This window comes from Brachyhypopomus gauderio, chromosome 5 (assembly GCF_052324685.1).
Source record: "Brachyhypopomus gauderio isolate BG-103 chromosome 5, BGAUD_0.2, whole genome shotgun sequence".
NCBI classification, from domain to species: Eukaryota; Metazoa; Chordata; class Actinopteri; order Gymnotiformes; family Hypopomidae; genus Brachyhypopomus; species Brachyhypopomus gauderio.
In genome coordinates this window covers 33362788-33376510 of record NC_135215.1, presented here as the reverse complement: position 1 = coordinate 33376510, position 13723 = coordinate 33362788, and the positions used below count along the sequence as shown (strand labels likewise).

Below are 13723 nucleotides of genomic sequence, written 5' to 3'. Positions count from 1 at the left end.
AAGTGAAAAAACACACTACAGGCTGATCCAACTTTGATGTAATGTCCTTAAAACAAGTCAAATGAGTCAAAAAAACAAATGAGGCTCAGTATTGTGTGTGGCCTCCACGTGCCTGTAGGCTATGACTGCCCTACAACGCCTGGGCATGCTCCTGATGAGGTGGCGGATGGTCTCCTGAGGGATCTCCTCTCAGACCTGGACTAAAGCATCCGCCAACTCCTGGACAGTCTGTGGTGCAACGTGACGTTGGTGGATGGAGCGAGACATGATGTCCCAGATGTGCTCAATCGGATTCAGGTCTGGGGAACGGTCGGGCCAGTCCATAGCTTCAATGCCTTCATCTTGCAGGAACTGCTGACACACTCCAGCCACATGAGGTCTAGCATTGTCCTACATTAGGAGGAACCCAGGGCAAACCTCACCAGCATATGGTCTCACAAGGAGTCTGAGGATCTCATCTCTGTACCTAATGGCAGTCAGGCTACCTCTGGTGAGCACATGGAGGTCTGTGCGGCCCTCCAAAGAAATGCCACCCCACACCATTACTGACCCACTGCCAAACCGGTCATGGTGAAGGATGTTGCAGGCAGCAGATCGCTCTCCACGCCATCTCCAGACTCTGTCACATCTGTCACATGTGCTCAGTGTGAACCTGCTTTCATCTGTGAAGAGCACAAGGCGCCAGTGGCGAATTTGCCAATCCTGGTGTTCTTTGGCAAATGCCAAGCGTCCTGCACGGTGTTGGGCTGTGAGCATAACCCCCATCTGTGGATGTTGGGCCCTCATACCATCCTCATGGAGTCGGCTTTTAACCGTTTGTGCAGACACATGCACATTTGTGGCCTGCTGGAGGTCATTTTGCAGGGCTCTGGCAGTGCTCCTTCTGTTCCTTCTTGCACAAAGGCGGAGGTAGCGGTCCTGATGCTGGGTTGTTGCCCTCCTACGGCCTCCTCCACGTCTCCTGGTGTACTGGCCTGTCTCCTGGTAGCGCCTCCAGCAGGGCCGGCGCCAGAACATTTACAGTGAGGGGGCGTCAGAAAATTTCGGGGTGGCGAACGTAAGTAGTTTGTTGAGCGGGGGGTGGCGTGTAATGATTGATGAGCGGCCGAGGGGGTGCCATGTAGCGATTGCTCTAAAATAAATGGGTCTTATTATTTACATTGAGGGGGCGGGACACCTTGCCTGAGGGGGCGACGCCCCCATTCGCCCCCCCGTGGCGCCGGCCCTGGCCTCCAGCCTCTGGACACTACGCTGACAGACACTGCAAACCTTCTTGCCACAGCTCGCATTGATGTGCCATCCTGGATGAGCTGCACTACCTGAGCCACTTGTGTGGGTATTAGAGTCTGTCTCATGCTACCACGAGTGTGAAAGGACCACCAACATTCAAAAGTGACCAAAACATCAGCCAGAAAGCATAGGTACTGAGAAGTGGTCTGTGGCCCCACCTGCACAACCACTCCTTTATAGGGGGGGTCTTGCTAATTGTCTATTCCATTTGCACAACAGCAGGTGAAATTGATTCACAATCAGTGTTGCTTCCTAACTCAACAGGTTGGTTTCACAGAAGTGTGGTTGACTTGGAGTTATATTGTGTTGTTTAGGGACAGGTGATATGAATGACACACACGCACGGAAACTTACACACCAACATAAACGTACAAGGGTAGCATGCACATGAACAGATATAACAGAACAGACATAAACACAGACAGACACACCCTAGGGAGGAGTCAGAATGTTGTAAAGCTTTGGCATTATATATGTGTTGGTATCCAGAGTTCAGGTGGTCCTGTAAATGTTTTCAGATAAATAACAAGTCTGCATTAATATGCATGTAATTTTGTATGTTTTAGGTAAAGATTACTGACTGCTTCATTCTACAGACACATGGTCAGCTACTGTTGTCTGTCACTCTACTGACCCTGGTTGGATTATGCATGGCATTACCCCTTCCACAATCACCGACCCCATCTTTTAATAAGAAACCTTTTGTGGTCATATGGAATGCCCCTATTTCCAGATGCCATCAACTGAACATCCCTTTAAACATGTCTACATTCCATGCCATCACCACACCAGCTAAAGTTCATAACCAAACCCTCACACTTCTCTACAAAAAACGACTTGGGCTCTTTCCTTATACAGACCTTCAGACTTTGGCGCAGTACAATGGTGGAATTCCCCAAAGAGGAAACCTAACTGCCAGTCTGGAAAGGGCCAAAGAAGTATTCACCAAGTACATTCCAGACTCCTTACCTGGCCTGGTTGTCCTTGACTGAGAGGAGTGGCTACCTATGTTTGACCGAAATACAGACTTAAGAGAGATGTACAAAGAGATGTCCATCAACTACACCCTTGAGCAGGATCCTTCTCTGGACCAGAAACAAGTAGCCAGCAAAGCCAAGGAGCAATTCCAGAAAGCTGCCAGAAGTTACATGGAAGAGACGCTAAAACTTGGAATTTCACAGAAACCACAGTATCTGTGGGGCTTCTACCTGTTCCCTGACTGTTACAACTATGATTTTGAAAATCCAAGCTATACGGGGAGATGCTCTGAGAATACCACACAGTTAAACACCCAGCTGATCTGGCTGTGGGAGACAAGTACAGCCCTTTATCCTTCAACATACATACCAAGCTCCATAAGTGGAAGCCAAAAGGTGGTGCTATTTGTTCATCACCAGGTGTAGGAGGCAATGAGAGTGGCAGCCCTGCCCCTACGGTCCTGCACGGCTCCCATTTATGTCTACCTGCGAGCCCTTTTACGAGATCAGAAGAAGCAGTTCATGAGTGAGGTGGGGAGCTTCACTGCAAGGCTTATGCAACAGCACTGCTGTAAACATATACACACACACACATACACACACACACACACACACACACACTCAAAACCTTTTGGAGGTTTAGTTGAACAAATTCTTTATTTGGGTGATTCTCAGGTTGACCTGGTAAGGAGTATTGGTGAGGCTGCAGCTTTAGGAGCCACTGGATGTGTGCTGTGGGGCTCTAGTTACGATTACAATGACAAGGTAATACTATATTGGCCTTATTTCAGAAGATCACCTTCAAAAATTTGTACCCAATATAATTAAAATACATTAAATGTCAGAAGTCTTATGGGCACAACATACGCATCAACATATCTATTTGAAGCATATAGCTCACTGAACCACATAAAAAGATTGAATGTGTCACGTTGAGGACCCTGGCCCCTCCCCTTTGGGCGTGTGTATACGTAGTCCACGTGCTTTGTCTGCGTCTGTGGAACTCCGTGGTGATGGCTATGTCGTGTGATAATGTGTCTCACCTGTGAATCGTCTCGTAATCACGTGGGGTTAATGTGGTTTGTCTATTTAATGTGCGCTCGCGCAGTGTCCTGTGCTCGTCGTTGTCTAAAGTCTACACGTTGCTGTGTGAGTGTTATTGTTATCCGTGCGCTATTGCGCAATCATTGTTGGAATTAAAAGTGACGTCAGTCAAAAAGGCAGGATTCTGTGTCTCGTCCTTCGCTGACCCACGAGCGTCACAGAATGATTGAATCGAATAGAAAATTTAATGATTTCCTAACAGGTCAATGACTTAATTTCCTCATCATCAGACTTTTCATCCAGTAAATGTCCTGTTGTAATGATTCTAGGTTCTTTTTCCTTGTAGGAATCATGTGAATTTCTTTCTACTGACATTCTAAACCAGTACGTCCTCAATGTCACAACTGCAGCCCACTTCTGCAGTAACATACTTTGTGAAGGCAGGGGGCGCTGTGTCTGTAAAGACCACAACTCAGATGACTACTTACATCTTAGACTAAACAGCTTCAACATTCAGAAGAGTGATGGGATATTTCATGTCACTGGTGAACCTTCTGTCAACGACCTCACTGGCTGGTCCAACAAATTCACCTGTCAGTGCTACGAAGACAGAAGCTGCTTATCTACAACATCAGGCCCTGCCAGTAGTCATGAAGATGTTTCTGGACACTTCTCAATATCAGTACATGCTTATCAGTATATGCTCCTTGTTGCATACTTGCTATGTGAACCATGGTTTTGAGAAAAGTCATAGCATTTCCAATAAATGAAAATAGGAATATGTGGTTTTTGACAGTTCAGCACATGACTGAGACAGTGTTTCAAAAATTTGTAAAAATTTAAAATAAACTGAAGGACACCTCATATTTCATGTAGTGTTTATTTTCATTATGATAAAACTATAAATCCAAGACCTTCTTGAAGCTTCTTTTGATCTCAGTTGTAGTATATCTCAATTATTGCTGAAGCGCCACTTTGTGCTTCATGCTTATATTCAACAACCATAGTTTTTTAGTCAACTTTTCTTTTGTTTCAGACTTTGCTTTTCTTTTATAGGCTACATAGTTTTTATGGATATGGCCACTGGTACTTCTGCCTGTTGTTGACCATTACCTGTTTTGTGATGTGTCTAGATTGCCCTTATTGAGGCAGAACTGATCTGCACTTGACTGCCTCACTCAGACACTTTACAGTTTGTTTGATCAATAAAACCAATGTGTGTTTGTGTTGTGTTGACATTGGCACATTTTATTTTTTCTCATTGAATATAGAAAAGCCACTAAAGAAACTGGTAGCATTTTGATAATATAATGCATATAATAATAATAATAATAATCCATATAATAATAATAAATTGAAGACTCAATATACAATGTATTGACTGTATTGCCAGTTATTAACTATCCCATTTAATATTATATTTAATGCCTTGTATGACTCATTCTTTCTTTGAAGTGTCTGGGCAAGCAGGTCTTGTATCTTCAAAGGTATAGACAGGCTCTATGACAGTGCAGAGGAATGCACAGCACTGGATCTAGTGACCCATGGGTTTGGATTACAGGTGCATGTTGTTATGACCCTGTCTTTTTGTGTTCGGGAGAAGCCTATCTGTTACAGGGAGTCCAGTCCATGTTCCACTCCAGGAATCCCTGATGTCCCTGGGAACATGAAGTCTCCGCCCTCAGCTTCCTGGTATATAAGGAGGAAATGAGAGGATCCCCGTTGCGATTCAGCCTTGCCGAACTTGTGTAGAGATTGTTAGATAGTTGTCGTAAGGTTGATCTGTTGTCTATAGCTGATTTTTTTGATGTGGTTATACCTCGCTCTGCTACCAAGAGGGACATTAGGAAGCTGCTAGAGTCATCTCTAGTAGAACGTGGTGTGGTGCCTGTGGCTGAGGAAGTTCCAGGTATTGCACTTGGTTTGGCCCAGAGCACAGACCCAGCTGGAGCTGAATCAGAAGCTGTGGTTAGTCCTAGGATGGGACCTAGGAGTTCTCCCATGTTTGATCCACTTATGGAGATAAAATTGAAAGAGTTGGAGTTGGAGATCAAGATACAGGAACGCGAGGCAGAGTTGTTGCGACTGCGGGCTTTGCAAATAGATGCAGAAAAGGAGGTGACTCTTAAAAGGCTGAGTATGGGTCTGGAGAGACCCCTACCACAACCTCGAAAGGCCGCCTCCCCAGCGCCGACTAGCCCTGCTCCTCTGGCTACTCCTGTACCTAAGCCCCGTTCCATTCATCTTTCCGGTAACCCAACTGTTCCTGTGTCTGTTACTGAACGTTTTGACATCAGTAGACAGATTAGTATGGTCCCTACCTTCAGAGAAAATGAGGTTGATGCATATTTTGCAATATTTGAGCGCATTGCTACCACACCAAGTTGGCCAAGAACAGTATGGCCTCTACTCCTGCAATGTAAGCTAGTGGGAAAAGCCCAAGATGTGTGTTCATCTCTTTCACTTGAGCAGAGTGTAGACTATGACACTGTGAAAGCTGCTGTACTAAGAGCATATGAACTTGTGCCAGAAGCCTACTATCAGAACTTTAGACAATTGAAGAAAAAACCCACACAGAGACACGTAGAATTTGCCAGAGAAAAGACTGTATTATTTTACAAATGGTGTTCTGCTAGTGATGTGACTTCCCTGCAACAGCTCAAGGAGCTAGTTCTGATTGAGGAGTTTGAGGGGGGGGTGTTATGACCCTGTCTTTTTGTGTTCGGGAGAAGCCTATAACTGTGAATAGAGTTGTGTATATAGATATATGTATATTGGTATATGTATATTGGTGGTTTGTGTGTGCACACGGTGAGTAGGAAGTGGCTGCCATTTTGTTTGGGTTGTGGGTTTGTATCTGTTTTGTATATAGGGAGTCAGAGTAGTGTTGTCTTTTGTTTCACCCTGTTAGTATAGTTATGTCTGTTTCTTTCTAGTATGTGTCACTTCTGACGTTTGTACCTGTGTGCACTTTGTCCTGTAAATATATTCTGTTTGTGAACATTTGTAAATACACCAATACTTTACATCTTCTTGAATCACTGTCATCCATATTCCACCCCTTCACACCCCTGTTACGGCCTAGAGCCTAGATAGGTCGTAACAATGTGTTAATGAGAGGGTGTGTCAGTAAGCAGGGGATTGTGAAAGAGAGAGTGGACTGGTGTGGGAGTGTGTGTATCTGGGGGTGGGTGTAGGCATCTCCACTGAGGACTGGGACTGGCCCACCATGATATATAAGCTTTGAGAGCTAAATGAAAGAGGAGATATAAGTATTCTTCTAGAGGAGACTACAAAGAGGAGACTAGAGGAGACTACAAACATCTTCATTGGGAATTTAGATTACAGGTATTTAGGTATTTATGTTTATGTTCATTAGGTGTATAACGCAGATGGTATATAGTCTTTAGTAACAAGGTATAGTTTTTGATCAGGACCATTTATATCCCAAATATGTCATTAATGATGATTTAAAGTTTACCTATTTAAAGAAATACCAATTTTTGAAATTGGTCTAGATGTTCAAATTGGGGTCTTTTGGCATATTTTCCTAACTAGAACATAACACTATTGTCATATCAAAGTTGATCTTGTTTTAGAAAATCTACACTGAAACCCAGTGTAGATTATAAATTCACTTTTGAAGAAACAAGGTCAAACTGATAGAGCACAACATATAACAGATACATGCTAAATGTGAAGGCCAATGGAAACTGTAGGGTGTGCAAATTTGTCTTTAGTACTGTAATCTCTAAATATCACCATGCCAAAGTGTATGACTGAAACAAAATTGCAGTTACAGAATTATGAAGGTTGAAAAAATGTAAGACATTAATGAAATGGTAACAATATTATTATGAAAAAACTTGAATAAGATAATGAAGTAAATATAAAATGATGCAAGTCATGTTTTCACAGTATGTTTCATGTAAGCACAGAAGACATCATACATTTGCATGATTTGAATGCATTTTAGTTTCAAAATGTACAAATTCACAACTTCATATGATGTCTTTGTAGTGTTATGAATATGTATTGGTTGCTCTCCATTTCTTTGCAGCAATGTGCCGTGTCAGTCAGTCATGGAGGGAATCTCCTATTGGCCTGCCTATCCTGATCTACTCGCTCACCTCGTTGGTCAGCATATCCTTGGCTCTGCCTCCCACAGCTGCTCCACTCTTCAAGGACACACCCTTTGCAGCCATATGGAATGCACCTACCCATGTGTGCAAGGACCCTAGCATCTCTTTGGATTTTTCTGCATTCCAAGCAGTGACTACACCAACCAGCAAACCTGATCAGTTTCTTTTCCTGTTCTACTCTGATCGTCTTGGGCTATACCCCTACATAGACACCTCCACCGGGAAACAGTATAATGGAGGTATTCCCCAGAAGGGGAACCTGGCAGCTAGCCTCGAGAAATCCGTCAGTGACATAAACCAATACATTCCTGAGTCCATCACTGGGTTGACTGTAATTGATTGGGAGTCTTGGGATCCATTGTGGGTAAGAAACTGGGACTCCTTAGAAATTTATCAGAAGTTTTCCATTCAGTATGCCAAAGAGAAAAACCCATCACTATCCTCTGAGGAGGCTATCACTGTCGCCAAACAGCAGTTTCAAAAAGCAGCCTGTGCTTACATGGAACAGACAATACAGCAGGGAATTCAAATGCGCCCAAAATACCTCTGGGGTTACTACCTGTTTCCAGATTGTAACAACAATGGCTGGGATGAACCAGGGTACACAGGAGAATGCCCAGAGTCTGATAAACATCTTAATAATGAACTCCTTTGGCTTTGGGAATCCAGCACAGCTTTATATCCTTCTGCATACTTGTCAGTCAGCCAGAGAGAAAACTCCAGCACAGCTCTTTATGTCAGAGGTCGAGTGCAGGAGGCTGTGAGGGTGTCTACTCTCCCAAGACAAAACTACACTAACCCCATTTATGTCTACCTCCGCCCTGTGTTCCGTGATCAGAACAATGCCTACCTGGATGAGGTGAGATTGTAGATTAATATCTTGTAAGCCAAACCACACTTGAGAATCGTACTTATATGGTTTTGTATTGACAGATAAATACAATGAGCTAATGCCAGTATGAGGTAATTTTTGTCCCTGTATATTTCTGCTCCTCTTCAGGCAGACCTAGTGAGCACTATTGGAGAGAGTGCAGCTTTAGGTGCATCAGGGACTGTACTCTGGGGAGCAAGTGCTGACTATAACAACAAGGTAATGTCAAATATTCAACAAATACAACTATTTGTTATTTCAGTTTGTGTGAGATTTATATTAATGTTTCAGTAATTGTTTTCTTCCTTACAGAGACAATATGCCATTTAGACTTTGTGTAAGAATATGTAATGGTTATATATTTCCTGAAAGCATTTTCTTATCAATTAATAAAATCATTTGCTGATTATTTATTTATTTATTTATTTCAGATTGCATTACTGAAGCATTGTCATGATCTATCCTTGCTAGCATACAGCCTTGTGTTCTTTATTTGCTTTGCTTTTCCTAATTCCTTTTCTCTGCCCCTTGCTACTTCAATATATACATTTTCAGTGATGCTTGAAAGTTTGTGAATTTAATAATTTTATGAATTTAACATCCAAATCTCAATTTGTTAAGGAGACTATTCAAAATAAGGGACACATACTACTCTCTCCAAAAACTGAAAATCTGCAAAACATGCAAAACTATGCGAAGTCTTTTAGTTAGTAGCTTGTGGCGCCTCCTTTTCCAGCCATTGCTTCAACCAAATGAGTATCTCACATCTGCTTTTTGGGATTTTTGCCAATTCCTTCTTGCAGAACTCCACCAGTTGAGAGAGGCTGGAGGAACGTCTGGCATGGTCTGCCTGCGTCAGATCTTGTAACAGCATTTTTGTGGGATTGAGGTCTGGATTTTTGACTGGGCCAATCCAGAGTGCAAATCTTCTTTCTCTTAAGCCATTCCTTGGTAGTTCTGCTGGAATGCTTTAAATCATCTTGTTGAATAATCCATTTCCATCCCAGCTTCAACTCTCTGACTGATTCTGGTCAAGAATTTGTTGATAGGCCTGAGAATTGATGATTTCCTGGATAATATGGAGTCATCCGGGTCTGGAGGCAGAAAAGCAGGGCCAGACCTTCACATTTCCACCACCATGTTTCACTGTTGAGAGGAGATTATTCTCTTTATATGCAGTGTTGACTTTTTCTCCAAACATGGCACCTGTGATTGTGGCCAAATAATTATTTTAGACGCATCTTTTAGACGCATGTACATTTATCCCAGATGGTGCCAGAGATGTCTGCAAGTCTCTGGAAGGTTGATCTTTACCAGAATTATTATTTTTTGTTTGTGTAAGTTTTGATGGCTGTCCACTTCTGGATGTGTGGCTCAAATACATTCCCAAGGATGTCTCATTTGATTGGTCTGCTGAATTTGTTATTTGAGCACTCACATGTGTTTCACCTGAGTCTTACCTAATTGACTTTACCAAGGCAGCTGTGGTTCATTTACTTTTGTGTATGCTATGATTTCATGTTTCATGTAGTCTGCTGGCAACACATTTCCCTCAAAACAAGTAAATAGAATTGATGAGCATCAACCTGACACTTCATATACAAATGCTGGTGATGTTTCCTTGTCTTGATGTGAGTGGCTTCTGTGTCCACCTTTGGCGATCTTATCAAGATTGACTGATATTTGGATGGAACTGCCCCTTTCCAGTCTTCAGTTAACTATTTATGGTGGGATCTATTATCAACTTTTATGCTGTCAGGCACTCGTGGAGTGCAGCTTTTTCAGCCAGTAGGCATATACCATGACGGGGCCCGGAGCTATCCAGCTCTTTATACTCAGGTTTAATAACCACTGGTCTTTGTTGTTGTTTGATGCCTCCTTCTTCCATATATTTTCCCAGTATTGTTCAGTCTCCAGTTTAGTGTTATGCTGTTATCCTGCCACAAGAATACACCTTGAATGGCTCATGGGAGAGCATCCTGTTTATTCTCCTGGCTTTTACTTTACTTGTGTACCTCTTCCAACAGGCAGCCAGAAATGTTAATCTTCTTGTTGTAAGGAATGCCACCTGATCTCCTCTGAAACAGCCTCACTTGTCACTCATTACCACGCCCCCTTTCCACCAAACTTATTCAAGTGTTTCATTTAAATAAAAGCGGTATTCTTCCACATTTGGATCCCTCTCTGCCTGGTCAATACGTTACACTTGTCTCCAAGGTATCAGGTATGCACTGTTTTTACTTCTCAGGTACTTTCATCACACATTTCTGCAGGTTTGATAGCTGGCTAACTTCTCTCTGTGATGCCTTTATCATGGTGTCCATCCTCATTCTACACAGAGCATACTGGTCCTTGATGAAATCTTGTAGCTAAGCATCTCGGGCAGCTGGTTGTTCTCAGTGATGGTCACAGCAGTGGTCATCAAAAATGCTACAATCAGGTTTTCCAGCAGCCTTTCAGGTAGTTTACTGGGTCTTGGTTGTCTGCCATGAATGGTGGCCAGCTTACCCTTATCTTGAATCTCAGGACAGCAGTTCTGGTGTTTAGCTCAGTGAATGGGATCATTATATATGTATATATATGTTTGTGTGTGTGAGAAGGTTCAATTAGCAGGGTATGAGCACAGTTTTGCTCTAAATATTGCAATGCACACAACATTATTGGTGACATACCAGAGTTCAGTGGTGCATCTGTGATCAAGATAGCAAGTCTTTGTGATGTATCAAGAGTCACTGTATCCAGGGTAATGTCAGCATACCACCAAGAAGGACGAACCACATCCAACAGGATTAACTGTGGATGCAAGAGGAAGCTGTCCGAAAAGGATGTTCGGGTGCTAATCCGGATTGTATCCAAAAAACATAAAACCACGGCTGCCCAAATCATGGCAGAATTAAATGTGCGGAGAAGCCCCAAAATTTACCGAGAAGCCCCAAAGAAGCGAACCACCCAGACTGTTGCATGCCCAGAGTGAAGCATTGGGGTGGATCAGTGATGATTTGGGCTGCCATATCATGGCATTCCCTTGGCCCAAAAGATGGGCGCATCACTGCCAAGGACTACCGAACCATTCTGGAGGACCATGTGAATCCAATGGTTCAAACATTGTATCCTGAAGGCGGTGCCGTGTATTAGGATGACAATGCACCGATACACACAGCAAGATTGGTGAAAGATTGGTTTGATGAACATGAAAGTGAAGTTGAACATCTCCCATGGCCTGCACAGTCACCACATCTACATATTAATCAATCAATCAATCAAAGTTTATTTGTATAGCGCTTTTCACAACACATGTTGTCACAAAGCGCCTTACAGGATTTAAAAGGTTAACAATACTACGGGTCCAGAACCCTAATGAGCAAGCCAAGGGCGACAGTGGCGAGGAAAAACTCCCTAAGATAGTGGGGAATAGGAAGAAACCTCGGGAGAACCAAGACTCAAAAGGGAACCCATCCTCCATTGGGCGGCCCGTTAACACACAGATTACACAAAATACAGACAAATACACAAGTCACACACAAATCACACAATCAGACTAAGTAAAGGTAAAAATGAAAGTGAGTGATTTTATTGAGATATTATTGAGACTTTGGGTTCTTTTGGAGGAGCGAGTCAGGAAATGTTTTCCTCCACCAGCATCATGTAGTGACCTGGCCACTATCCTGCAAGAAGAATGGCTTAAAATCCCTCTGACCACTGCAGGATTTGTACACGTTGTTTCCTAAACTTTAAAGAAGTGGGGTATATTAGGCAGCAAAGCTAATGAACAGTCAGTTTTTAAAAGTGAAAAAGGAAAAATGGGCAAATGTAAGCATTAAAGTCAAAGTGATCTTGACAAGGGCCAAATTGTGATAACTAGATGACTAGGTCAGAACACCTAAAAACAGTGGGTCTTGTGGGGTGTTTCTGGTGTAAGAAATGACAACCAGTAAACAGGGTCAAGGATGCCCAATGCTCACTGGTGGGCATGATGTGCTAATGTAGCACAAAGTACTGGAAAAGTTCATACATAGTACATTGCAGCCTGTTGTGTATGGGATTAGATATTATTGCAAACTATCCTTTGTGTTGTTGCATTTATACAGGATGCAGAGACAAGAGCAGCAGTTAAAGCAATCTCTTTTTTTCCCTATCACACAAAATAGCGCACAACACTAAATACGATGGATAACACCCATGACACAGGTCCAACAAGTGACAAAGAACATGGATGAGACACACATTTAAGAAACTAAATGAAAAGTTTTATTTGACTCTCACTCTCTCTCTCTCTCTCTCTCTCTCTCTCTCTCCAGGCCTCATGTGAAGCACTGGCCACCTATTTGCCCTCCACCCTTGGCCCATATATAGCCAACGTAACTGCAGCTGCAAAGCTCTGCAGTACCACCCTGTGTCAGAGAAATGGACGCTGTGTCCGCAAGAACCCCAGCTCGAACGTCTACCTGCACCTGAACCCAAATAACTTCAAAATTCAGAAGAGTAATGGGAAATATGTGGCTATTGGTGTGCCTTCTTCAATTGACCTTAATATCTTTAAAGATGGGTTTATCTGTCAGTGCTATGTGGGTCAGGAATGCTCTACAATCATGCCCAGTTCAGACTCCCAAACTCAAATAGTTATTGAAGTGTAAATTTTAAGTCATTTTGCATGACAAAGTTACAATCAAAAAGTATTATGATAATTGCTAAATTGATAAATAAGTAATTTAATTGATAAATAAGTAATTTTCATGAGATTTTACACATTTTGACTTTTAGACCTTTATACCTGCAAATTAAATTTTCAATGTTGAATTTGTGTTTTTGCATTTTAACAATTTGACACTTTAGAACTAGCAGAAGAAGAGGTGCCTAGCTCTGCTTCATAAGGAATTGCTGAAAAATCATTAGTTTACTTATAAAAACCAATGGAAACATCTAAACATCTAACTGGGTCTTTGTTTTATAAGAATAGTTCTTTATTGTTGTAGGAGTGGTGGAATGTTCCTGTGGGGGATGCAGGATCTGGTGTTCCTCCATAAAACCATGGGGGGTCAACAAATGGTGGTTTACCTCAAGATGTTCCCATAGCAATGGGATAAAACTGACCATTTGTATTTTAGTTATATCAGTGTGTTTGTGTGGCATGTTTAGTTTTGGTTTACCTCTTGTTGAGTGCTGGGAAAGGTTATGCTAACAGGGTAAGAGTTCCATCACTCCCTGAGAAGGTTTGTAGACTTCATCCCAAAGGTGTCAGTCTTGTGTGGAATGCACTCTGTATGCAAATGTACTCTGTTGTCTTTACCAGCAACCTGATTCCCATTGGTTAACCTGGTTTTTGTCACTGCTGTCCCTTTGAGATGCTGGGGGGGGGGGGGGGGGGGGGGGGGGGGGGGTATAAAAGGAGAGGTTTGTGG

The 13723-nt window shown here is 42.6% G+C and overlaps 1 protein-coding gene and 1 pseudogene across 1 annotated transcript; both read left to right on the top strand.

The window, feature by feature from the left end:
* The first annotated feature begins 1671 nt into the window (after positions 1–1671).
* LOC143513964 (hyaluronidase PH-20-like) lies at positions 1672–6017 on the top strand (annotated as a pseudogene).
* A 507-nt stretch (positions 6018–6524) lies between these two features.
* Positions 6525–12958, top strand: LOC143513963 (hyaluronidase PH-20-like). The gene is made up of 4 exons (XM_077004644.1): positions 6525–6659; positions 7372–8312; positions 8454–8543; positions 12623–12958. Exons 2-4 carry the CDS (start codon positions 7374–7376, stop codon positions 12956–12958), a joined length of 1365 nt encoding a protein of 454 aa, XP_076860759.1. The 5' UTR covers positions 6525–6659; positions 7372–7373.
* Positions 12959–13723: the final 765 nt, after the last annotated feature.

Bases quoted from the DNA above. Each gene is read 5' to 3' on its own strand.
- LOC143513963 (XM_077004644.1), top strand. From the start codon at position 7,374: ATGTGCCGTGTCAGTCAGTCATGGAGGGAATCTCCTATTGGCCTGCCT. The intron at 8,313-8,453 runs GTGAGATTGTAG...GCTCCTCTTCAG, and splicing joins ACAATGCCTACCTGGATGAG to GCAGACCTAGTGAGCACTAT. The intron at 8,544-12,622 runs GTAATGTCAAAT...CTCTCTCTCCAG, and splicing joins GTGCTGACTATAACAACAAG to GCCTCATGTGAAGCACTGGC.